Source organism: Sinocyclocheilus grahami, unplaced genomic scaffold (genome assembly GCF_001515645.1).
Source record: "Sinocyclocheilus grahami isolate Dianchi unplaced genomic scaffold, SAMN03320097.WGS_v1.1 scaffold139.1, whole genome shotgun sequence".
NCBI lineage: Eukaryota > Metazoa > Chordata > Actinopteri > Cypriniformes > Cyprinidae > Sinocyclocheilus > Sinocyclocheilus grahami.
In genome coordinates, this window is record NW_015505318.1 from 779984 (window position 1) to 806923 (window position 26940).

Here is a 26940-nt window from a genome sequence, read left to right on the forward strand (position 1 = left end):
ACGGCGGCCTACAGTGAGCAGAGGCCGGGGGCTAGCGTGAGGAATGGCGGGAGGGTTAGCGTGAGCAGAGGTGCGTGGACTTGAGAACGGCGCGGCCGGCGATTTCGACGAAGGAGCGTCCGGAAGGACATGTGATGACTCCGGGCTGGACTCCGCTTTGTCCACGGTGAAAGCCGATCCGGCGATCCACAGCGCAAAGTTGTAGTATTTCCTCAGCAACCAGCACAGATCAACTCTAGGCATGACGAAGCAGATATCGTCCTCTTTTGGAAGGCCAAATAAAGTAGTTTCGCTTTTACAACAAAGAATGCAGTGTCTTTACGACATGGTGGCGGAAACAACAAAACTACAGCGAGAATAAAAGTTACACCTTTCTTTGCGTGAACATTTGGGCGGCGTTATGCAAATCTTCCCACATAGTGAGGTAGACATGTGAGGATGTGTTAGAACGAGCCGTTTTAGGTAGGTGTGGCTGACTCTTAACTTTTATAAAGAATATCACTTTGGATTTGAGACTTTAGTCTTTGCAACTTTACAGATCTTCTTTATGCACCAAGAGCTTGTAACACTCCAAAGAGAAAGGAAAATTTGAAATCGCATCATATGACCCTTTTAAAGAATTTGAAATATGTTGCACTTTGTGTTTGTCAAGAAGCACAAAAAGGATTGTGTTACTAAAACGTAATGATTCTCTATTTTAGCTCTTACCTTTATATTTTCAGTGTCCATTAAAGGGGTCCTATTATGCTTTTTCACTTTTTCAACTTTAGTTAATCTGTAATGTTGCTGTTTGAGCATAAAAAAGATCTGCAAAGTTACAAAGCTCAAAGTCCACTTCAAAAGGAGATATTTTATTTAACAAAAATCACTTTTCAAAAACTACAATGAACGACTTGTTTGGACTACAACGCATATTTTCCGGTATTTGTGATATCACAAATATCGACGAATGGGACGAGACCCGGTTGAGCTGCACTAGAGAAGGCAACGAGTGTTAGCACTATGTCGGAGACATGCTAGCTTTCCCAAGGCACACAAACTTAGAGTGATTACAATCATCCGGGTTTAAATCGCGCTCAAATTGATTTGATTTTGACCAATATTTACACTGAAGCTGCAGCAGGTGGCTATGGTAAGGGGCGTGACATTTCCCGACCAGGCGCCGAGTGCTGCCAATCACAACACACACTGGCCCAGCTATCCAATCACAGCACATTTCATATTTCATAGGGCTGTTCGATTCCGATTCCTGGTTCTGGAATCGATGGGAATCATTCCAAGAATCAATTCCTCACTGTTGTTTTCGAATCTTTTTCGATTCTTGTTTTTTTTTTTGTTTTTTTTAGATTTAAGGAATAATTTCACCATGACTGCAGGATAAAGGTCGTAGAAAAATAAAAAATAAAATGACGATACATAAATTGTAATTTTGTCTGCTTTGCCCGTGAAATTAGTCATAGCCCACAGCTCAGCAGGGCAGGGGCGTAGCCATCATTTCAGAAGTGAGGGGGACAGAAATGTTATATATATCAACAGTCATATAGTCAACAGTTTTTGAACAGTAAGATTTTTTATGTTTTTAAGAAGTCTCTTCTGCTCACCAAGCCTGCATTTATTTGATCCAAAGTACAGCAAAAGCAGTAATGTTGTGAAATATTTTTATTTTTATTTAAAATAACTGCTTTCTATTTGAATATATTTTAAAATGATTCCTGTGATCAAAGCTGAATTTTCAGCGTCATTACTCCAGTCTTCAGTGTCACATCCTTCAGAAATCGTTCTAATATGCTGATTTGCTGCTCAAGAAACCTTTTTAAATTATTTTTATTATTATTATTAATGTTTTTTGAGCAGCAAATCAGAATATCAGAATGATTTCTAAAGGATCGTGTGACTGGAGTAATGATGCAAAAAAATGTAGCTTTGAAATCACTATAAATCACTATAAATTAAAAATAGAAAACAGTTATTTGAAATAATAAAAATATTTCAAAACGTTACTGTTTTGCTGTACTGTGGATCAAATAAATGTATGCTTGGTGAGCAGAAGAGACTTCTTTAAAAAACATAAAAAATCTTACTGTTCAAAAACTTTTGACTGGTAGTGTACAGTCAACTTTAATTTTTCTCTCATTTCTAGCTTTTAATTGGCTTAGAAATCAGATAACTGCTGGACAATAACCAATAATAATGATTTGTTCATATACTACAAACATTTTTTTATCACATAGCTAATAAGGCAGAATAGTTTCTATACTGTAATAAATATGTCAGTTAGCACTGCATTGTTCACATACTTTATTTATTACCTGGAGATAACTTGACAAACACAAATAAACCTTATTGTCGCAATCGTATGTTTAATGTCTTCATGTTTCCAAACTTTCTGAAAACAACTGTTTTCATTCAGCGATAGCTGGACGCTTTTGTCCATATTAGGAATTTCCTCATACGACTTTCTGCGCGAGAGCGCCCTCCGGCTTCGAGTATGAATGAAACACACACTGCATGGAGATAGAGGCGTCTGGCATCTCAAACGAACTTACCGAATACCGATCAGCGAGGTTTGCCGCTTGAAGTCGAGGCAGGAGTTGAAAACGGAGCACTGCAGTCACTGATTCCCGCGACTCTCGCGCACTGTGTGCTGTCTTTATTGCAGTTAGATATATTTCTCAAATAAACAAACGTTTTAGACATTTACATGTGGTTACAGAAAGCCTTTTCATTCAGTAATTTATGTCCTGCTTAATACAGCGCCTGTATGTACAAGAATAGTTCAACATAAGCTTGTACTATTTAAATATCAATAAAATGGGGTCTATAATTTCCCGTTTTTATTAATGTAATTCAGAAATAAATATTAAATTAAGTTTATATAAAAAGTTTTTACAGTTAAAAACAGATGCCAGCATTTGTGTAAATAAATATAAAACGCAGGTCAGCTGTTTTTTTTTTTAAAGATGCATATAGCCTATAATGAAAATAAAATATGAGCGATCATATTAATAAATAATAATTCAAAAAGTTAAAACACGGTATACATGTAGTTAAAGCGAAATTGAATGGAGGAATTTAAGTAATTGTAGAAGTCCAAAGTTCTGTAGAACTACGCGGCTGTCCTTTTTGTATTGTTTCAATATTAAGCCATATTCTTGAACTGGATAATGAGTTTCTTTTCAGACCACTTGCCTTTATGGACGTGAAACATGCCATGTAGTAAAACGATTTAATATAAAACATATGACTTGTGTCCATCATGTCACTTCCCCATAGTAAATAAAAACAAAATCACGTTGTTTGTCTTTTTATTGCCCAACTATAGGGGGAATTTAATTTACACAGTGTACTCACGAATTATCCAAGGGATGACATAAAGCGAAATAACAAGTGAAAAGGTTTCAAGTATGTATTTTGTGTGAACACATAATCGTTGTCATACAAATCAGAAAGCAAGCAGTTGCGGCAAGCAAGCCACTCATCTAAAGCAGATGCAGAAAAACCCGACTGCAAGTACATTAACATTATTAGTCTTAACTCTTAAATAACGCCTTTCATATTTCAAGTTTTTCCGACATTTTCCCGAGAAGTCTCCGATGTAAAGGTATAACGGAAGTACAGATACACTGCTTTGCGGGAAAGCGGAAGTTAGCTGACGTCACTGTGAAAAGGGCCTATTGTGGACAAGCTTTACTTTACTTTTAGTCATTTAGCAGACGCTTTTGTCCAAAGCGACTTACAAAAAAGAAACAAGCCAGGTCCACCGTGAAATAACATCGGAATCGTTTTTTTGAACTGGTTCTAATGACTTCTAATCACTTTTAGCGAGCATGAGGGAGGCGAATGGTAATCAAAAATATTAAAAAGAAAATATTTTATCTAACAACTCTCGTAATTACTGCTTTTAGCGAGCATGAGGTGTTATTAGAAGAAGAAGAAGAAGAAGAAGAAGCTTTACTTTACTTTGTCCAAAGCGACTTACAAATAAGAAACAAGCCAGGTCCACCGTGAAATAACCTCGGAATCGTTTTTTTGAACTGGTTCTAATGACTTCTAATCACTTTTAGCGAGCATGAGGGAGGCGAATGGTAATAAAAAATATTAAAAAGAAAATATTTTATCTAACAACTCTCGTAATTACTGCTTTTAGCGAGCATGAGGGAGGAGAATGGTGCTTCTCAAACGGAAGGGTGCATCCTAAAATTCAGATGATCTCAGTACCGACTCGTTCTTTCAGTTTATTTTCGTGAATTTAAATGTGTGCAGCCTTCCGTTTGAGAGACACCCATAGATAAGCTTTGTTGAACTGAAAAGGATTCCAACCTTTGGAATCGACTCTCCCAACGCCTCGGAATCAGGGAATCGGTTCTTTTTGGAATCGATTCCCAGCCCTATTATTTCAGAAGGCGGGCCTTCATTTGAAACAGGAACTATTCGAGCCGTTCATGCCAGGCTGGGGAGAGAGGTGTTGTAATAATGTCAAATATGTGAAAAATACAATCTAGTATGAGAGCCTGTTCTAGTACACCCCCAAAACAAAATCAAGACTCTGTAAAAGAGCATAATAGGACCCTTTTAAAGGCGAAAAAGTTATAAATAATCAGACTCTGGAGGCACATGGAAACGGTGTTCTCTGTAACAAATCTTGAGCATCAAGTAAAGTTTTTAATTGGAGGAAATGAAAGGGTTAGTTTGCACTGACGTCAGGAAGACGGATAAGGATCGTTTCTATTCGCCAGTCACATACACAGGCGGTCAAACGCGCGTGCTGTGCGCTGCAGCTGTTTGTTACGCGACTTCCTGGTGCTCTTTGTAGTAAACTTCGTAGTTATAGGATGCTTTGTGTAGTTTTTCTTGGGCAACTCGTCGTAATTTCTGTGGAGTAAATGGCTAAGTAAGCTATAATGGAGCAGCAGGGTAAAAAGACTCTTATGTTCCACTAACGACAATGAGACTGACAGCTGACGCTCATACTGACAGTAGGAACTGCTTCTGCGATATGAATGTTTTGTACTGTAAGTATGAATGTTTGACATTTCACTATCAGTTTATTTGCATATTATCGTGATTACTTTTGTTATATGGCGTGTTCTAGTGTCGTCAATCAGATCCTCATTGCTTTAACTTAAATCTGAGGAACTTTACAGCGTAACCTGTGGAATAGACTATCTATCTATCTATCTATTTATTATGTGGCACTTATTTATTCATTTATTTATACATACATTACATGCATTACCCAAGGTCATGGGTTCAATTCCTAGTGAATACATGAACCTATAAAATGTACGGAAAAAACACGGAAATAAAATGTTTAAAAAAATATATATTTCATTTCAGATAATATTTTATTTTAAATCATGAAAATGCTTTTTATGCTTTTTGGTTATATATAAATAAGCCTGTATCAAATACACAGGCCTGGAACCATTAATAATCTACTTTTAAACTGATTCCCACACCTTTAAGTATAATGTGAATCAAGCATGTGCAACCTATAAACCATAGACACCACATATAGAAGAAATTGTCCCAGATAGTGCATCCCCTGGGACACTGTCCCTTTACATACAGGATATTCTAGGATATGCCAGAATAATGACCAACACAATATACAGTGTATATTTTTGTCTACCCATATAAATCCAATAAACATGCAATCTGGTTTCCTCACAGGAATTCAATATCTTCCCTCACCTTAATTTTATCGGCTGATATCCATCATGAAGAAAAGAAGCCGTCGCGCACTAGCTCAGGATGATCCTCTGTGCTGTTGTGAGTACATTGATCGTCATGGCGGACGCAGTCACATGGCAGCATGTTGCTGTGACTGTGAGGATTTGGATGAGGCTTGTGACAGGTGAGCACTTTGGATTCATAGATTTCTACTTGTTTATGGGTAAATGATGAGTATGACTTAAAATATTATTTTCCAGATGGATGAAGAAGAAGCCTCGAAGTCCAGACTCTCTGTCCCGGGTTATAGCCACGATCAATGATCGTCTGCGGGTGCCCTGGATATCTGGGGCCCGACAAGTTGATATATCAGTGATCCCTCCTCTTATTCTGCTTCCTGTTTTTTTGCACATTGCAGCTTTGCACTACCTGCTGGGTATTTTAGTGCTAACAGCAGTGCCCATCATGGTCCTTTTGTACTACTATTTCACTCACCGAAAGAAAGGACGCACGTTATTCTTCCTCAGCCTCGCACTCTTCTCCCTCTTCTACATGTTCTACCTCTTCATCACCGAAATCGTTCCTCGAGGTGATGTAACTCGCCTTCAGTTGGCCGCTGTGACGGCGGGTGTTGCTCTTACGGTCATTTCTCTCATAATCACTAAGAGAGGGCCGGGCTACGTCAGACCTCGTCCAACTGAAACTCATAGTACAGTGACCTATAACAAACCTCCACCTGACGTAGATGCCGCCTATCTAAATGGAGCACAGCACCAGGTAGTAATAGCCAATCACGAACAAACTGGTGAATCTGGGACAGCACAGCAGGGCGTTCAGAGGAGGAACTGGTGTGCTGTATGCAAAGTGGTGCGGCCCCCGAGAGCGGGACACTGCAGGATCTGTGGAATCTGCATCCTGCGTCTGGACCACCACTGTGTCTGGTGGGTTCATTTAAAAAGCACTGCTTATTATTCAAGAGGGTCTCAGTCATTATGTGGGTGAATTTTACCAGTCAGTAACATGTTTGGGTCATATTTCACGCCCAAATTTTTTGCATTGTGAAATATTTTTATGAAAATTAAACAAATGTTCTCTTTGATTTCACATTACTGTGACAAATATCTAATTGTGCACAAACATGAAAAATAAGATATATTATCTAAAGTATTCAGGCATGTATTTGTACTTGTATTTATTATTACATATTATACATATTATTTATGTTGATTGTAATATATATATATATATATATACAATGGGTACGGAAAGTATTCAGACCCCCTTAAATTTTTCACTCTTTGTTATATTGCAGCCATTTGCTAAAATCATTTAAGTTAATTTTTTTCCTCATTAATGTACACACAGCACCCCATATTGACAGAAAAACACAGAATTGTTGACATTTTTGCAGATTTATTAAAAAAGAAAAACTGAAATATCACATGGTCCTAAGTATTCAGACCCTTTGCGTAGCTATATTACAATCAGCATAAAGGCAAATACAAAGACATGACTACAAATAATAATACGTTAATATATCTTATTATATAAAAAATACTTTAATAATATATTTTATTTTTCATGTTTTTGTGAAGATAGATATTTTATAAGCACATTCCTACATTAGTGAGAATCTTGCAAGAATCATCAAGTATAACAAATTTAATTGACAGATTTAACTGTACAATATATAAATGTAAATGTAATGAGAATTTGAGAGAATGAATTGTCATGAAATTAAAATTAATGATGCTGATACTTTAATGATTATTTTACTTGTAAATACATATATACATACAGGTGCATCTCAATAAATTAGAATTTTATGGAAAAGTTCATTTATTTCAGTAATTCAACTCAAATTGTGAAACTCGTGTATTAAATAAATTCAATGCACACAGACTGAAGTAGTTTAAGTCTTTGGTTCTTTTAATTGTGATGATTTTGGCTCCCATTTAACAAAAACCCACCAATTCACTATCTCAACAAATTAGAATACTTCATAAGAATAACAAATTCACTAAAAACATTTTTAGTGAATTGTTGGCCTTCTGGAAAGTATGTTCATTTACTGTACATGTACTCAATACTTGGTAGGGGCTCCTTTTGCTTTAATTACTGCCTCAATTCGGCGTGGCATGGAGGTGATCAGTTTGTGGCACTGCTGAGGTGGTATGGAAGCCCAGGTTTCTTTGACAGTGGCCTTCAGCTCATCTGTTTAAATATATATTATTTTTATATTTTTGTAAAATTTATTTTATATATAGCTACAGTACTGAAAATCCATTGATTCATCAAGAATAACGTAAATAATGAAAATGTAATGAGATCATGTAATGATTTTGGGAGAATATTTGAAATAAAAAAAAGGCAGAAAATGTTAATATTGCTAAAATAGTGTTCATTTTCATGCAATATTTGTCATGTCCATCAAATACACTTTAATTTTTTATGTAAATGCACATATTAGCATTACCAGCATTTTGAGAAATGCTTTAGTTATTGACCCATCTCTAGTGTCTAATATGTATATACTGTATACTGCATGCATAGTGAAGTCTTATCTGCATGCTAATTTTACTTTCCTTGAAACTAAATTTTCAATCATCAAAATTCATGGAATCGAAGAGTGCACAATGACCAGAATTCCTGTATCGGTTGGGTTAAGTTAGCTCATGTGCTATGTGTTGAATGTATGCTCATTGTTGTGTCTGAAATAATCCAAGTAATCTCAGAACATTCTAGTTGTCCATTTATTATATATTATGGATTAATATGCATTAATCAGACTTTGTGGTGTTCAGCACAGCTGTAAAATGTCTTATTCTTCATGTAAACATATGTGTAATGGAGACAGCGAGGTGATCTCACCCTCGGCATTCTCCTCACTCTGTGTAACTGATATGTGAAAATGATCTCCAGGTCTCAGTTTGGTGTCTTGTTTGTCATTTTGGTTTGTGTTAGGATCAACAGCTGTGTGGGGCAGGCCAATCACCGCGACTTCCTTCTGACACTTGTTTTGTTTCTGCTGACGTCGCTGTACGGGATCAGTTTGGTTCTTCGAAGCGTGTGTCCCGACCAGAATGTAATGACTGCACTGTTCTATTGTCCTGCCGTCTACAACCAGTTCAGGTGTGGATCCAACTACACAAACTCACATAAATGCTTTCTCTTGCATTTAATTCAGTAGGTTCTGACCCTTTTTTCCCCACCTCTGTTCCTTCCAGTTCATTAGTTATTCATGGGAAAAAGTCACTTTGCTGCTTCAAATGTACTACATTTGCACCATATCAGTACTCAGCAGAATCGTTGAGGGTTAAGGGAACAAACTGAACGAAAATTTGTCTTTCCCAAACAACATTTGCCATTCTTCACACAAACACGCAATCCTGTCCAAAGCTTATGGCTTTGGTTAAAGGATTGAATGAACATTTGCTGAAAATTTACTAATTTAAGTTAAATCTGCTCTGATTAAGTGTGTTTATCAGAACAGATTTGGAAAAATTTAGCATTACATCACTTGCTCACCAATGAATCCTCTGCAGTGAATGGGTGCCGTCAGAATGAGAGTTTATACAGCTGATAAAAACATTGCAAAAATCCACAAGTAATTCACACGACTACAGTCTATCAGTCAACATCTTGTGAAGTGAAAAGCTGTCTTTGTACTAAACACATTTTTGGGTGAAAAAAAAAAAAAATATATATATATATATATATATATATATATATATATATATATATATATATATATATATATATATATATATATATATATATATATATATATATATATATATATATATATATATATATATATATATATATATATATATATATATATTAGTGCTGTCAAACGATTAATCGCATCCAAAATAAAAGTTTTTGTTTACATAATATATGTATGTGTACTGTGTATATTTATTATGTATATATAAATTAGGGGTGCAACAGTTATCGGTAAAAAAAAATCGCTCCGTACAGTTCTCCACACACGGTTCAGCTTAAATCTGACAACACATCTGTAATATGGTTTGTTATGTTTCTGTTGATGGATACAAATTCTGGCTTCCCAATACATTACAACAAGAGTGATGAGAGAGAAAAAAAAACAATACGTGGACAAACCAGTCACTCTTTAATCAATGCGAGTGCTTTATGCTGGAATAACTGTCATTTATGCCGTCATCACGTGTTGATAACGCAGGTGAGACCTGAACAGCACACGTTGCTATCTGTGTTTAAAGGGATCATATGATGTTGCTAAAAAGAACATAATTTTGTGTATTTAGTGTAATGAAATGTGTTTATGCGGTTTAAGGTTAAAAAACACATTATTTTCCACATACTGTACATTATTGTTTCTCCTCTATGCCCCGCCTTTCTGAAACGCATCGATTTTTACAAAGCTCATCGGTCTGAAAAGCGAGGTGTGCTCTGATTGGCCAGCTATCCAGTGCGTTGTGATTGGCCAAATACTTCAAGCGTGTGACGGAAATGTTACGCCCCTTACCATACTGTGATGCCGTGTCCGGCCGGAGCAACAAGACAAATCCTTGCAAAGTTGGAACTTCCCCACTTTATAGAAACAGCCTTTGTACCACATACGCATTGTAGGCTACTGGTTCAGGAAACAGTCCTCGTCCTCCAATAAAATTATCTGAATATTTGGGTTGAAGTGTTCTGGAACAGTGTTATAAATACAACTTAACCACTGATTTCTAGTCGTGTCCTCTTTTGGAAGGCCAAACAAAGTAGTTTCGCTTTCACAACGAAGCACACTCTTTGGATTTGAGACTTTAGTCTTTGCAACTTTACAGATCTTCTTTATGCACCAAGAGCTTGTTAATTGTCAAAATGCCCGTCTTGGTGAGTATCCTTGCAGACATAGTCGGCTGACAGTGCACTGGATCAGTGTGTTCTCTTAAAGTGACAGCACTTTCTTAATGTTAATCAAACAGCAACAACAAAGAAATCACTCACTGCTCTTAATTGAATAACTTTTGTAACTTTAATAAGGATTCATCTTTAAATTTATACAGTCAAATATGCAATGTTATTTTACATTTGATTTATTCCATTTCTGTACCTAAAAACTGTTAGACCTACCTAAAAAAACTGAAAAGCACTGTTTATTTTATTTGTATATTTTTTCTTTTTTAATAAATCTGCAAAAATGTCAACAATTCTGTGTTTTTCTGTCAATATGGGGTGCTGTGTGTACATTAATGAGGAAAAAAAATTAACTTAAATGATTTTAGCAAATGGCTGCAATATAACAAAGAGTGAAATATTTAAGGGGGTCTGAATACTTTCCGTACCCACTGTATATATGTGTGTGTTTTTAAGTTTTTCATGTTTATTTTTATTTCAGCTTTATCTCAATTAACAAAAAAAAATTGTTTTAGTTATATTTAACAACACCAACATTGGTTTGAACTTGGTTTAGATTTAAACATGGAAAAAAATTTTGAAAAAAAGTTTGGTTTCTCAGGTTCACACAGCTTTAGTATAACGGTTCATAACAGCATTTTTATTGTTTAGAGTATTAATAATATAACATGTTAATATTTAATGACCCATTTTTCTCTCTCTTCATCAGCTCTGCTCTGTGTTTCACCTGTGCCTGGTACGGCAGTATCGTGACGGGAGGTTTGCTGCACCTGCTGCTGGTACAGCTTATCAACGTTAGCTTCAACGTGACCGAACGAGAGGTGCGTCTGGCTCGGAGAGAGAAAACCGCTCGCAGCCTTCTCTGGGGTCTGATCATCGACACCGGTGTTTACTCACGAGGCTTCCGTACTAACTGGATTGAATTCATGATCATGAGCAAGGCTTCAGAGCCATCGACCCATAAACCATCAGATCTGGTGTAGAAATTCAACTGTCAGTCTCTGCTGATGCAAAAACGATTGAACTGGTCTTTAAAGTGAAGTATCGCTCATATTTAATACAGTGAAGTATAATGTTGTGCTACTTAATGTCTTCAACATCCATTCCAGAGTCAGTTTTATGGCTCTAAAAATTGTGTTCAAGGTCTCATCAAGAGTCAGTTGAATTGTGTGGATCACTAGATGGCAGTATTGTAGTATGTTACATTTCTACCAGTGTATTTCAACATCAAGTACACCATTATTCAGGTGAGGTTAGTGTTTACACAAATTATATTAACTAATTATATTATATTATATTATAAAGGTCTCACTAAATACTAAATACTTTGATTAATAATAAGAATTAATTTTTTCCCTCCATTGACTATTCATTTTATTTAATGCTTCTAAATAATAATAATAATAATAGTAACTTGCATTTACAATAAAAAAAACATAATATATATATATATATATATATATATATGAAGAGTTCAGTTGTGCCATATGAAATTTTCTTCCAAAATGAGCATTTTTCTCAGACTCCTATATTTATGTCCAGTTATTTCACTTTAATGGCAATGAAAAAAACCTATTCATTGCCATTAAAGTGAAATGACTAAACCTACACATGAGAGCCTGAGAAAAATGATGGCACTTAGAGGCTTTTGCATCTGAACTCTTCATATATAAATCATGCATTTCTGGTTTACATTCACTGCTAGCTAGACCAATTTTGGATTTAATGTCTAATATTTGTTCTCTCAACTCCAAAGTGTCTTATATGTGAACGCATATTCAGTATCGAGCCTTATTTAGTGCCTTTTTGGGACATCGGAAGTGATGCAACACTGCATCTATATCCAGACAGCACACAGCTTTAAAACTGTCATCTCATTATGAATGTTTTATGTTGAGCTTCATATTTGTTATTCGAGGACCATGTGTGTATTTTCTTTTCATTTGCTTCAGCTGGGGACAAATCTGTGGTGCGTACCATCCGGCTACATTTTGACGTGCATGAATTATCGCAGCGTTTTTGAATCAAAATTGTTTTCCTTTCATTAAATGCCTTCTAAAGAAACGGCTAAGAAGCACTTCAGAATCGGGAAGTTCATTTGTCTCATGTGAGACGGCTTTATAATGTAATGCATTTCATTCTACAAGTAGTTCAATTAAACTAGCATGGAAAAATAAACGAGCGTAAAATGATTAAACACAGAGGCTCATCAAGCTGCAGATGTTTTCAATGTCATTTGATGTCATGTAAAGCCTATGTGTGTGTGTGTGTGTGCCGTTAAAGAGGATTTACGGAGCGCCACAGGGAGTCCATAGGGGAGGAGCGGAAGTCGGGCAAAATCTCCGCCACTTTACGTCTGAGCTGCTCTCTGCGTGCCTCTCTTTCCTTCTCTTCTCGCAAGACAACAGGAAGTCGCCTCCAGCCAGCAAAACACTTCTTGACAGCTCTCCTACAAAGCCCAGAGAACCAAAGTCAGCAAGCATATTTTCATTTTTCTAAATACTGAAATTTCTTAATAACCTTAATAATCTTTAGTACAGTGGGTACGGTAAGTATTCAGACCCCCTTAAATTTTTCACTCTTTGTTATATTGCAGCCATTTGCTAAAATCATTTAAGTTAATTTTTTTCCTCAATGTACACACAGCACCCCATATTGACAGAAAAACACAGAATTGTTGACATTTTTGCAGATTTATTAAAAAAGAAAAACTGAAATATCACATGGTCCTAAGTATTCAGACCCTTTGCTCAGTATTTAGTAGAAGCACCCTTTTGATCTAATACAGCCATGAGTCTTTTTGGGAAAGAGGAAAGGATGTTTTGGCCTTATGGTGCAGTAAAACTGTCACACTAAAGGACGTCTTGACCTGCTGTTGTGCTGCTCTGCCCGTTGCTCATTGTCCCAGGCTGTGATTTGCTCCTCTGTAGCGTGATCCAGCAGGGCCATGAACACCTTCCTCTGGGTCCGTGTCCTGTGAAACCGCTCGGCTCGTGCTTCCAGTATAAAGCGCAGATCTTTTAGCTGGTAAGTATTGAAATCAAACATAGACAATTGCTCATAATTAAGGATATGAGTTTATTAATATCATTAACCCAAAATATAAATTAATTAATTGAGTAATAAATTGTCGGAAAGCTCTTTTTGTTTAGACCTGTAAGAAACCACAGAGCAAGGCCCTGGTGGGAAAGCACAACTGATAAGTTCTTTAGAAAATGTAAAGATAATAAATGATACATTTTTAGTTATATGAATGTAATAACTTATTTGAAATTATTTATTATAATACAATTATTGTCCATAGATTGTCTATAAGTAAATATGTATATTTATATTAAATTGATAAGATGGTTTTTAAACAAATAAATATTAATTAATATTTATTTAGTATTTATAATTAAAATAATTATAAACATTAAGATACTGAATGAATAATAAATAATTTAATTGATTATAATTTTATTTCATTATTTATTAGTAAAGTTAATTTACTAATAAACTTATTAATGGCCGATAAACCAAATTTTATTATAGAACTTAAAAGGTCTCATTTTTAATTACATTTATTATAAACAAATTAACAATACAATATGATACATGTCTATGAATAGATATATGCCTCTTATTTGTACTAATACTAAATTGATAGGACCTTTAAATAAATATTAAGATTAAAGTAACAAATATTAAAATAATGACTAAACAATACATCATTTAATTTGTTATAAATTAATTAATTAATTTATAATAAGTCAATAAGACACTTTTTGGCTATATAAATAATTTTTTTTTAATTAAATTTATTTATAAAAAAATTTATAAACAATACAATTATTTATTTGTTTATAAATTAATAAATGTCGAAATATCTATAAATAAAATGTCTTTAAATAATTTTGTCTAAAAATGTCTACAAATAAATGTCTGTATAATTATTACATTTATAAGACTAATTTAAAATAAATACATCTTAATATTAAAATTATTATATTAAAATGATGAATAAATAATAAATATTTATTGAATTTATTACAAATGAATGAAATTATTTATTTAAAAATTTATTTAAAAGTCAACCAGAAGAACTCAAAATCCGAAGCTTTTTTAATCATTCACAGTTTCCTATCAGACTATGTGTGTGTGGCGTTTTACCCTTTTCCAGCTACACACAGCCCTCTGAAGTAAGATCCGGTGATACAGCTGGTTGGCGCTGGCCTCTCTCTCTGCATGGGCCTCATCCACAGACTGAAGCCAGGAGCAGAAGCAGCGTCTCTGCAGAGCCACTGTGTAATGATCCACCGCGCTCTGGTGGAGACCGAAAAGGCAAAAGCACCCAAACATAAATAACGGTCTGCTTTAATTAAGACCGCCATCAACTCATACATTCCCATGGCTTTTATGGATTGCAAACTTTCCCCGGTGACTTCCTGTTGGTACTGTAGAGATATTATAGACGCACATGCTAGTTTTGGAACTAATTGAACCTTGCGGTATCTGCTTTCATGGATGTGGATCAATAGCTAAACAACAATTCATATTCTGAATTCAAAGCCATTGTGCTTCTCTTTTTGTGTCTCTGTCCTTGTCAATCTCTCCCTCTCAGTCACTCCATCTCCCTCCTGAATCTCAGATATCCGCTCTCTGTTAATTTATTTCGAAAACAGGTGGTTAGCCAGGTGGAAACGCAACAGTATACTGTAAACATCATTAAAATTTGGGGAATGGACCAAGAGTTAATGCAAGGCAACAGCTGGTCTTCCTGTCTGTGTGTGAGCTGCCCATAACTCTTTGGATGAATAATTGAGTGTGTGAGTGTTTGTCTGGAAAGCAGGCGAACGGCCTGCATTGTCTCTGTAGACCATGTGTGTATGTGTGTGTGTTTGCAGTAGCACCGCTGACCTGTGTGTTGACATGGCTTTGCTCCAGCAGGCTTTTCCATGGTGCCAGGCCTCGGCGCAGTAACAGGGTTCTGAGGTAGTGCTGGGCCGCCCGCTTTGACAGTTCCTGTTCCCGTTCTGCTCTCTTCTGTTTCTCAAGTTCCCTCTAAGTTCACATTATAAACATGATGAATACATTAACTTTTTTGCATTTTCTAGATGCACTTGCTAATGCAAAACAGTGCTACATTGTTGCCTAGTTATTCTGAGTGGTTTTTAGCATACTGCTAATCAGTTCCTAGGGCATTCTGGGTGGTTACATACTGGTATCCTGTAATGTAAATAGTCGTAACTTACAATTGTTAACTTAAAGAGCTATTTCTTATGGAAGCCTGTTTCCGACATAGAATAAAAATGATCTCACAATTCAGAGTCTGTTTCTCGCAATTTTGACTTTTTTTTCTCAGAACTGTCAGAAACAAAGTCCAAATTGAGATAAACATAGAACTGCAAGATATAAACTAGCAAGTCTGACTTTTCTCACAAGTCTGATTTTATATCTCGCAATTCTGTTCTTTGTTTCTGTCATGGAATGAAAAAAAAGGTAATTGCGACTTTTTCTCACATATCAGATTTTTCTTCTTCAGAATTGCAAATTCATATCTCACAAAAGCCTGAATTGTGAAATATAAACTCAGAATCGCAAGAATTAAGTGAGAATTTTGAGATAAAAAGTCGCAATTGCCTTTTTTATTTTTCTATTCTGTAGTGAAAATGGGCTTCCATAATTTCTGCCAGATTTAACTCATAAAAATGTGAATTGTTGGTATAAATGAATGTATTTAGATTGAATCAGTGATGTTTTAAACTTGAATAAAACCAGTTAATTTACCATTTTCTCCCTTGATAGGCTTGGGATTATTTCCACCTGTTTCATCATTCAAAAAAGCTGAAAATCATGATAACAGCTGCTTGAAAAAGTAAACACCCCTCTCCTCAATAATTTGCGCTATCACTCACATCCGTAGCATAAACAATTAACATTAACAATCCAATTATGTAAAAGTGTTTGACCACACACCTTTCTTTGCTGCCTCTTCTCTTCCTTCTTCCTCTCTATCTCCTTTAGTTTCTCCTCTTCCTCAGCTCTGAGTTTTTCCTCCTCAGCTGCCTTCATTTGAGCCTACAGAACAAAACACGGAGAGGTTTGTTTCATCACATTCACACATTTCTATTCTTAAAGAGAGGCAAGTCTTACCAGTTTCTCCTCCTGCTTTTGTCTCCTCCGCTCCTCTATCTCTCTCCTGTGCTCAGCGCGCTGCTGTGCTCGTTCCTCCATGGCTGAATGAAACATAAAAAAGGAAAGTGACAGAGAGTTGGCGGGGGACCAAGACATCAGTAAAGGGCCAGATTAAAGGGTCACTGTGAAGTTCTGCAGCATGTTCTTCTGATCTTATGGTTCTTTGGTACAAGTTTGTTTGTGTTGCCGCTCAGCGCGCTGCTGTGCTCGTTCCTCCATGGCTGAATGAAACATAAAAAAGGAAAGTGACAGAGTTGGCGGGGGACCAAGACATCAGTAAAGGGCCAGATTAAAGGGTCACTGTGAAGTTCTGCAGCATGTTCTTCTGATCTTATGGTTCTTTGGTACAAGTTTGTTTGTGTTGCTTGCATTTGTATTCAAGGCGGCGTCCCGTATCACACCGACTGATTTAACTGAAAATCTCATTGTCATTTGTAGTGTTTCACCAGTTAAGTCATGTATTGCAACCAGAATCAGATATTCACTATAGCTGGAGGCAAAAATGGCACCAAAAGTGACAAAAATGTTTTAGAATCAAGATATTTCAAATATGGGGAAAATACCCAATTATGTAGCACATTCTCGTTTTTTCTCTCAGTTTTTTGATTATTTCATATACATATATAATACACACATATATATATATATATATATATACACACACACACACACACATGTATGTATGTATATACAGTGGGTACGGAAAGTATTCAGACCCCCTTAAATTTTTCACTCTGTTATATTGCAGCCATTTGCTAAAATCATTTAAGTTAATTTTTTCCCCTCATTAATGTACACACAGCACCCCATATTGACAGAAAAACACAGAATTGTTGACATTTTTGCAGATTTATTAAAAAAGAAAAACTGAAATATCACATGGTCCTAAGTATTCAGACCCTTTGCTCAGTATTTAGTAGAAGCACCCTTTTGATCTAATACAGCCATGAGTCTTTTTGGGAAAGATGCAACAAGTTTTTCACACCTGGACTTGGGGATCCTCTGCCATTCCTCCTTGCAGAGCCTCTCCAGTTCTGGCAGGTTGGATATGTGTGTGTGTGTGTATATATATACACTGTATTATTACTATATACAGTTTTTTTTTAGTGGGGGAAAATGAATCAGTTCTGAAAAGCTGACCAATGTGAAGTTCAACAGCATGAGAAAAAAATATATAAAAAAATATATTTAATAAAAGTTGACTTTTTAATAAAAGTAGACTTCTTAATAAAGTTACGTTTTAATAAAAGTAGTGTTTTTAAGGAAAAAATTTTTTTTTTTGAAAATACAAACTCACCAATGGTGAAGCTCACCTGAATGAGAAAATTACTAAATTAAATGAGAAAAATATATTCAAAAAATTTTTTTTGCTTTTCTGGTACATTTAACCACTTTATTATCAATGTAAAAATAGCATATATGTAGTGTTTTTATACGTGGAAAATTTGTCTGTTCTGAAAATTCAAGGCTCATCAATGTGAAGCTCAACTGAAACAGAAAATTACTAAATTATATTTAAAAAAAATATTTTTAATAAAAATTGACTTTTCTTATTCATTTATTATTAATTGTATCAGTAATTTAAGAGTAGGAGGTGGAAAAACACTTGATTACACAATCAGCATGTACGACTGGCTGTGTTTGCGAAACTTGACCTTGCATTTGCTGAGGAAACATTTGGATCAGATCTGGGGTGCGTTTCCCAAAAGCAACTATGGTCGCAAGTTCCATCGTTACCAATAGATTTCAATGGAACTAACTACCATAGTTAGCTAACGATGCTTTTGGGAAACGCACCCCTGAGCAGGACATTGGCTTGTCAGTTTTTCATTGTGAGAAAAATCTAATTGGTTATTGCCAAGGCCAGGACAGTCTGCCTCACAGATTGAATGATAATATCAAAAATAGTGGATGTCATTGATGAATCTACAGGGCCTTTAACTCGGCAGGATGTTGACTCATGGGGGCTGTTAACAACCACCCGCTGACCATGTGCAAAACCTCCCTCAGATACTGCTGATTATTGAACAAATATGACTATGTATTCAATAACAATGAAGCTCAAGGTTTTAACACATGGAAGAGCCATTGTGAGGTTTTGGTATCGCTCTTGGTTTGCATAGAAATGCACAAGTGGTTTATGAGTGTATAGCGATTGTGTGCATCTGTATTCAATGCATCCAGTATCGGAGAGGATTTAAAACTAGAGCATAACCATGAAATTAATTTTCCATGCTTGGAACCACCATAGTGACAGTTTTCCAACTGCTGGATTGTGTATGTGTATGACTGACCTTGTACTGCAGGATGGGGAAGAGCTGCTGTTTGGTTGGTGTGGCTGCTGGAGTTTCCCCCCGAGGCACTCTTTGTTCTGGGATTGTGAGGAAAATGAATATCTTTGTGAAATTGTGACTAATAACAAACATTGTGTCTCCCACACGAGCACACGGATAGAACAGCTGTGGGAAGTGACCCTTTGACAAAATCTAGAGGGATTACACTGAGTACATGAAACAAGCCAGTATTACATTCTGATCCACTCTGGTGCCTAAGGTGATTTCTTATATTTATTCTGTTCTCTTCATGTGAAGAAACTGTAAAGATTTGTTTCACAAAAAATGTCAAGAAACGTCAGGGTCATATTTCACCCCATATTTGAAAGAAAAAAAAAGATATGTTTCACAAAGAAAATGATACCTACTTTAATATTTTTTTGCAACTTGTGCACATTTAAATAGTTAAATAGCAGCCTACTGTAATGCACAAAAATCTCATTCTCATCAAAGTAATGAATAAAAATAAATACTGTGCAATAAAAATAATAATATTACATTTTGTATATAACACACTACCGATCAAAAGTCTGTTTTTTTTTAATGTTTCTGAAAAATGTATCTTATGTTAACCAAAGCTGCATTTATTTGATCAAAAATAAAGTGAAAACAGACAGTGTAGGACTGAGTGTTTCAGGTGTATTAGTAACTGGTGGAGATTTTTCTGCCCCTAGTTTCCTAGAAGCTGCCGCATTGATCAAAGCAGCCATTTTCTGCCGAGTTGTTTCTTGTTGTTGGAGAAGCTCCTTGCGATGCCGTTCTACTTGACACCACACACGCCAATCACTGAGGCAGTGCCTCAAAAGCCTCCTGCGGTGACTCTCCACTGCCTGCTGACAGCGCCTGTGGGAAAGACAGATATGACTTAAAACCAGTCTGACTGCCAAGATGACTTAAAGCCTTAAATTAACCTTTAATTAAGCAATTAATATGCTCTTTTAGTCTTATCGTTTAGAGCTTTGTTTTTCTTTCAAATGTTTATCAGGCTGTTTAAGCCCTATGTTGACAGTGACAGGTTTTTCTAAATTGAGCTCTCTTGCCTGTGCTCCAGTCTTAGCTCCTCTTCAGTCCTTTCAGCCTCTTTCTCCTCTCTTCTGGCCCAGACGAGAGCCCGCCATGCCCGCCACGCTTTCAGCTGCCTCCTCCAATCACACAGCGCCGCTGCCTTCCCCATGCGCACCCTTCTTTCCAATATCACTGAGTACCATGCCGTAAAATGCCTGTGCATGCACTAAAACATATATGCATTGCAACCATTTAGAAAAAACATAAGAATGTATTGCATACAATATAATTAAACCATAATGTCTTCTAACCAGCAAACTGAGAAGGTGAACTTTGCACTTTCCACTTCTACTTCACATGATCCTTCAGAAACAATTCTAATATGCCGCTTTGGTAAGGCAACATTTTTTTTTTTTATTATCAATGGTGAAAACTGTTGTGGTTCTTAGTATTTTTGTGGAAAACGTGACATTTTTCAAGATTTTTTGATGGACAGAGAGTTAAAAAAACTGTTTATTAAACAGATTTTCATTACATGTTTTGTAACATTTTAAATGTCTTTACTGTCACTTCTGATCCATTTAATGCATCCTTGCTGAATAAGTGTGTTATTTACTGTAATATTAACATTGTATTTTTATATATAAATATATTTAAAATATATATAAATTGTAACATTAGTAAATTATATCTGAGTGTATATCACAGTACTATTCATTTTACTGCATTTAATAATGTTTTTTAAATTTAATTTTTATATGCATACAATATAATCAAACTGTAATGTCTTCTAACCTGCAAATTGAGAAGGTGAACTTTGGCTTCCAGTTTCTTCAGCTTAAGTTGAAGGTCTTTGTTCTGTTTCTTCTGTGTGGAATTATGATGTTTTGGAATGAGAGAGTTTTCAGTGGCCCTTTGTTTCTGAAGCCTTTCCCTCTCCCTGTTCAAGATGAAAAAAAATTAATAATGGTCACGCAATCATCTCTTCAAAAATCTGAATGCCATTTAAATGAGAAAATTATATAATTGCCCTAACAATTATCTGGACACTTAAACCACAATTAAATATGTATTAATGTGACTGCATTAAATAAGAAAATATCAAACCAAGTGACATTTATAAAAATAAAAAAAAACGGAAAAACATTTAGCAAAAATATGGGCCTCAAGCACTGAGAAATGTGGAAATTTATTCTCAATAAATGTATGACCAGATTATTCTAACTAGGCTACTTTTCACCAATGGTCTTGTCCTAAAACAGCAAATGAGGAAAACAAAGTTAAATACTCATGCATATATTATAGAACAACTGCAGTGGATATAGTGGGATGTTTGTGTCCCAAAGCCCCATGGTCCTTTGGTCAGGCTTGTCTATGAATAAAAAAAAAAAAAACGGAAAAACATTTAGCAAAAATATGGGCCTCAAGCACTGAGAAATGTGGAAATTTATTCTCAATAAATGTATGACCAGATTCTTCTAACTAGGCTACTTTTCACCAATGGTCTTGTCCTAAAACAGCAAATGAGGAAAACAAAGTTAAATACTCATGCATATATTATAGAACAACTGCAGTGGATATAGTGGGATGTTTGTGTCCCAAAGCCCCATGGTCCTTTGGTCAGGCTTGTCTATGAACGCTCACATGGTGATTTTTAGTTAATATATGAAGTCAGTTCCCCTAACTGACTTCATATATTAACTAAAAATCACCTTGTGAGCGGTAAAGATGCCAAGTGAAGTTAGTTGTGAAAAAAAAAAAAAAAAGGTTTAGCATCATTTGTTAGCTTTTATTTTGACATTCATAAATTTTTAATTGTGGCTAGAGTGCCCAAATACTTTTGTGGTTGTTGTACATGTTTCGTGCAAGCTGCTCCACACTCCTCTTCTCCTCCATCTCTCTGCGTAGGCGAATCATCTCCTGCTGAATCAGTTCTTCTTGTCTGCGTGCCTCCTGCCGCTTCTTTCGCTGCTTCTCCTTTTCCAGTTGCCATGCCTCCTCTCGCGCCTCCCTTAGCGCTTCCTTTTCTTTTTGCAGTTTGTCACGTTCAGCGTCTCTGCGCGTGCGGTTCTCCTTTACCTGCTTGTGACGCACCTCCATGGTAATACTAGGGTCCCTCCATCTCTTCTTATTCTGATTAGAGTTTACTTTAAGGTCCTCCACTATCCCCATGTCCAAAACCTCGGTTTCCATCAGGTCCTGGAGGAAATTGTGCACTACAGAGTTCTCCTCTTCCTGTGCTAGGTGAAAGTACATGTCTAATAAAAAAAGACAAACTCCGGATTAGATCAGTTTTGTTAATGTTAACTAAAACAAATCGAAAAGTAATACATTATTATTAACTATTAAAAATGTTTTTGGTAACTGAAATAAAGCTAAAATAAAATATAAATATTAAATATTAGAAAGAAAAAAAAAATCAAATATTCCTTTGTTTCATTTGTACCATCAAAGTTATTATAGCTGGATTGTGTGGTTTTAACAAGTTGTTTGGATTCTTCCATCTCCTCTTCCTCCTCGTCATCGCCCATTTCAAGCTCCAGACGTAACTTCTGGTTCATCCATTCACTTAGAATGGACTGAGCTGTGGAATACAAGTGAAACTGTGGAATACTGATTACAAAAACCTGCACATACATTAAGTGCTGAATATTAATTGGTTAAAGATTACCTTCACTGTACGCATCATCATGATCCTGTAGCTGCTCTACAGTCTGCAGCGTCATACTGTTTTTACCACCACATGGTTTCTTGATGGAAAACACCTCAGCTACAGCAAACTCTGAAGCCTTCTCCACCCTCTGAGAAGAATGAAACAGAAATAAAATGATATACATAAACACAGACCATGCATCCCTTGTAAAAAAAAAAACACACATTTCGAACACTTTCGGAATGTTAACTGCAAATAATAAATAATAAAATATTATGGAATGCCCTTTTAAAAAGTGTACTTATGTGTGTTAAGAAACAGTCAAGCAAGTGTACTATATTTAAGCACACTTAAGTGATTATTATATTATTTGCAAGTACGCTACAAGTGCACATTCAATACAATTAAGCGCACTTCTTATTCACAAGCAATTTCATACATATGCATTAATTTTCTGCATGACATGAATTCAAATGATTGAAATGTACTTACCTTCACCCACTGCTTTATGTCATTCTCATTCAGCTGCACCTGCAATATGAGATATGAATTCAGCTCTGCTCATTGGTTCAATTCAAAGTAGACTGAGACTTTAAAATGTATTACCAGCTTCTCTAAAGTTATAAGCTGATCATTGGGTTAAACCAAGAGTCTTCCAACCTTGTTAATGCCTGAACTTGACATAAACTGATATGAATATTTAGTCACACTGGCCTCACACATCTAATCCCTGGATAAATATCCAGTGTTACCTTAAACTGGCTCTTTTGTAGATACACCCGAAGGGGTTTTCTTTGCACATTTGAGATAAATCCTTCTGCTGAGCCACAAATCTATTCATTACTAATAACCAATGTGCATGACCAAAGATAACCTGAATGTGACATTTATTTAGATTAGTTAACGTACCTCTGGCTGAATATTGTAAAAAAAAAAAAAATAAGGGAAACGAAGAAAAACACTATTCCGAAGCTAAATCTTTGAAGAACTGAGTGAGAAAAGAGAAAGCAGGTTTTACTTGCCTTATTATTACTGCCTGGCGTTTTAGTCTTCGTCGTTTTCCAACGAAAAATATCCGGTCTGTGCGTGGGATATGCCATGGTCGCTCGTAGGCTACATGAGCATGCATTTGGATTGCAAGCTTATATAATATATTTTTACATGTTCGCAAAGTGTATGTAGCAGCAATTTACAGTATAGGACAGGTTATACCAAATTTAGTGAGAAACTTTTCGCCCAGCAATGGAATTGTGGTATTTGTAGTTTACACAAAGTGACGTAGCATAAGTTGGCGCCTAAAAAGAACTACATATCCCAATAAGAACTGACGCGAGCTGAAGCATCAACTTCGAAACCATGGAGACGGTTGTTACCATAGATATGTAACTTATATCGTCCTGACTACCAGCTATGGAGTTTTGTCCACTGTAGAGGACATTATGTTTGAGCGATTTCTCTGAGACGTTACATGTCACCGTTTTAAATCTGGATGTCCGAGATACCAAATGATTGGATGTTTCACCATGACCACTCCCTCTCTTTGGTCTTTAAAAATGGCTGACATTCAAATTGTTTGTCATAAATCAACATCTCGGGAAAATGTTATGGGGTTTCAAATCAAAATATGACCTTCTGTTATGAAACAGGACATCAATTTCATACATGTCCACTGTAGAGGACACCAGGACTTAAAGCATGTTTATTACACATTTTGGGAGACACAACAAATGAATAGAGAAAAAATTAAATATTAGAAATTATTAAGAAAACTTGCTAATTATTACTCCCATTATTGCACTTATTTGTTCATTCTATGTTGCCCCAAAAACACATTAATATGCAAATTAGATACAGTTTATAGGTACATTGTATATAATGGAAAAACTCGTTTATGGCCATTTTACACACATTCTGCATAAAGAAAAAATGTTTTTTAAAAATATCTTTCATAGCATAGTTGAGAATCATCTTTATATAAAGTTTGGTATATTTTGGTAAAATTGATTTCTGGTTAAAACAAAAATCCCACTCGTTTTGCCTTTTCATGTCTATTCATGTCTTTTTATTTTTTTAAAAACAGGACTTTTTAAAGTCCCGATGTCCTCTACAGAGGACATGGCATAACATATGAATAAAATTGAATTTTTCAAAAATTTTGTTTTTCAAAATTGTTCCTACACTCTAAACCAGGGCTGTCCAAACTCGGTCCTGGAGGGCCGGTGTCCTGCAGAGTTTAGCTCCAACTTGCCTCAACACACCTGACTGGAAGTTTCTATGCCTAGTAAGAGCTTGATTAGCTAGTTCAGGTGTGTTTAATTAGGGTTGGAGCTAAACTTGCAGGACACCGGCCCTCCAGGACCGAGTTTGGACAGCCCTGCTCTAAACAATGTAATGACTTGACAAAATACTAAATTCACAATTTTTTTCCTGGTAGTCAGGAGGATATCTCTATTATAGATCAGTGGTTATTGCACCGACGATCCTACCAGCTCTTGTGTGGTGATAGTTGATCTTAAAGGCGAACTATTAAGCTAAATGCATTTATTTCAGATCCTGATAATTGTGTTTATTTAGTCGAGATACTTAAGCGTAGCAATACCACTTGTTGTTCGTTTCAACTTCAGTTTAAAAAGAACATTAAGGCCTTTCTCTATAAAAACAACTCATTTTAAAATCACATACATTGTTAATAATTATTGGTTGTTTTTTTTCCGTTTTTTTACTACAATAAACACTATAAAGGTATCAAATATCCAATAAGCTGACAAATAAATTATCATTGCAATTTTTATTAATTGGTAACAAATTTCATTTCACCTTTTGGTTTAACTTTAAAATATAGACGTTAAAATGAATTCATGTTTTATAAGTGCTTATTGGCAAACAAAAAGGTGAAATGAAATTTGTTACCAATTAATAAAAATTGCAATGTTAAACATCCTGTCAAGAGAGCGCAGCTGTAAGCTCTACATCAAACAGCTTTGAATGGTCAAACACAAAAGAAGATATTTTAGAAATGTCACAGTGGTATTTGTTTTCTTTGTCCTTACAATGGAAGCCAATGGGTACCAACATTTTTTGGTTGCCAACATTGATATTTTGAAGATATTAAAAAAACGGCTTTCTGAATATGTCAGCTGCTGATCAAACAAGCAGATTGTAAGTTTATCATATTATATAATTTATATTATACTACAGTCTTATACATTAGAATTTATATCTTATACAGTATAGTAGCCTATATTTATAAATTCATAGGCTATTTAGAGATTCACAGTTAACTTTTTGGTAGCCTTGTATTTTAGGCTAATTATTCATAGCAAATAACAAATCCAGTGAGACACATATAATATAAAATGAAGACAACAGTTTTTTTTTGCATACAAAAAGCCCACTGACAGAAGTAAGGTAGAAATGTCCTGGAGCAGTCACCCCAAAGGATGATTAAAATGTTTTTTATTTTTGATTATACATACAATCATATTAATATATGCACAAACACAATATAAATATGAAATACTTACAAATATTCAATGAAACACTACATAAATGCTTTCAGCCACCTGGTCCCGGCAGCTGGTCTCTGATTTTATGTCAAATAAAATAATTATGTAACTTTCAAAATTAAAGAGCGATTCTTAGAGAAAATCTAAAGACACATTGCTTCTACCATTTCAATATGAGGGAGGGGTTTATGAATTGAATATATATATTATCTTTATTTGAAGAGTTCAGATGCAAAACCCTCTAAGTGCCGTCTGAAATTTTCTTCTAAAATTCTCATTTTTATCAGGCTCCTATATTTAGGTTCAGTAATCTTACTTTAATGGCAATGTATAGGTTATTTTCTATGCTATTAAAGTGAAAAAACTGAACATAAATATATGAGCCTGATAAAAATGGTAATTTTAGATGAAAATTTCAGACGGCACTTAGAGGCTTTTGCATCTGAACTCTTCATTTATTATTGCATTATGAACTATAGCTAAAATTCAATAAGTTTTAATATTTAGTTAACTGTACTAACCTTGATCTGAATGCACCCTGGTGTACAAGTGCTTTTTCGGTAAGCACAGAATACAGTAAACCATCTACAAAAGAAAACCTTACTTAAATAATTAAATTGCATTAAACAACAAATAATGCAGTCATATGTAGCCTACATAAAAATCCAATACCCAGCTCTGCGCTCAGTGCGCTGTAGAA

At 35.4% G+C, this 26940-nt stretch overlaps 2 protein-coding genes across 5 annotated transcripts; one reads left to right on the plus strand and one right to left on the minus strand.

Annotated features, from left to right (window-relative positions):
* Positions 1 to 3823: 3823 nt before the first annotated feature.
* On the plus strand, positions 3824 to 11831 carry LOC107591238 (palmitoyltransferase ZDHHC23-like). 4 transcript variants are annotated; one of them, XM_016280338.1, is made up of 5 exons: positions 3824 to 3843; positions 5674 to 5857; positions 5934 to 6614; positions 8638 to 8805; positions 11276 to 11831. In XM_016280338.1, the coding sequence occupies exons 2-5, from the start codon at positions 5721 to 5723 to the stop codon at positions 11547 to 11549; spliced, it is 1260 nt and encodes a 419-aa protein (XP_016135824.1). In that variant the 5' UTR covers positions 3824 to 3843; positions 5674 to 5720; the 3' UTR covers positions 11550 to 11831. The 4 variants fall into 4 exon arrangements, with proteins under 4 accessions (XP_016135824.1, XP_016135823.1, XP_016135825.1 ...); XM_016280337.1 differs by lacking the exon at positions 3824 to 3843 and adding an exon at positions 4761 to 5012; XM_016280339.1 differs by lacking the exon at positions 3824 to 3843 and adding an exon at positions 4761 to 5012 and having other exon boundaries at positions 8647 to 8805.
* An 813-nt stretch (positions 11832 to 12644) lies between these two features.
* On the minus strand, positions 12645 to 24022 carry LOC107591267 (coiled-coil domain-containing protein 191-like). Its single transcript, XM_016280381.1, has 15 exons — positions 23757 to 24022; positions 23227 to 23265; positions 22753 to 22882; positions 22528 to 22665; positions 21937 to 22339; positions 20877 to 21021; positions 20117 to 20307; positions 19692 to 19919; positions 19038 to 19114; positions 16702 to 16784; positions 16525 to 16626; positions 15466 to 15609; positions 14719 to 14871; positions 13436 to 13590; positions 12645 to 13015 (listed from the first exon to the last, which is right to left on the minus strand). Exons 1-15 carry the CDS (start codon positions 23832 to 23834, stop codon positions 12844 to 12846), a joined length of 2238 nt encoding a protein of 745 aa, XP_016135867.1. The 5' UTR covers positions 23835 to 24022; the 3' UTR covers positions 12645 to 12843.
* Positions 24023 to 26940: the final 2918 nt, after the last annotated feature.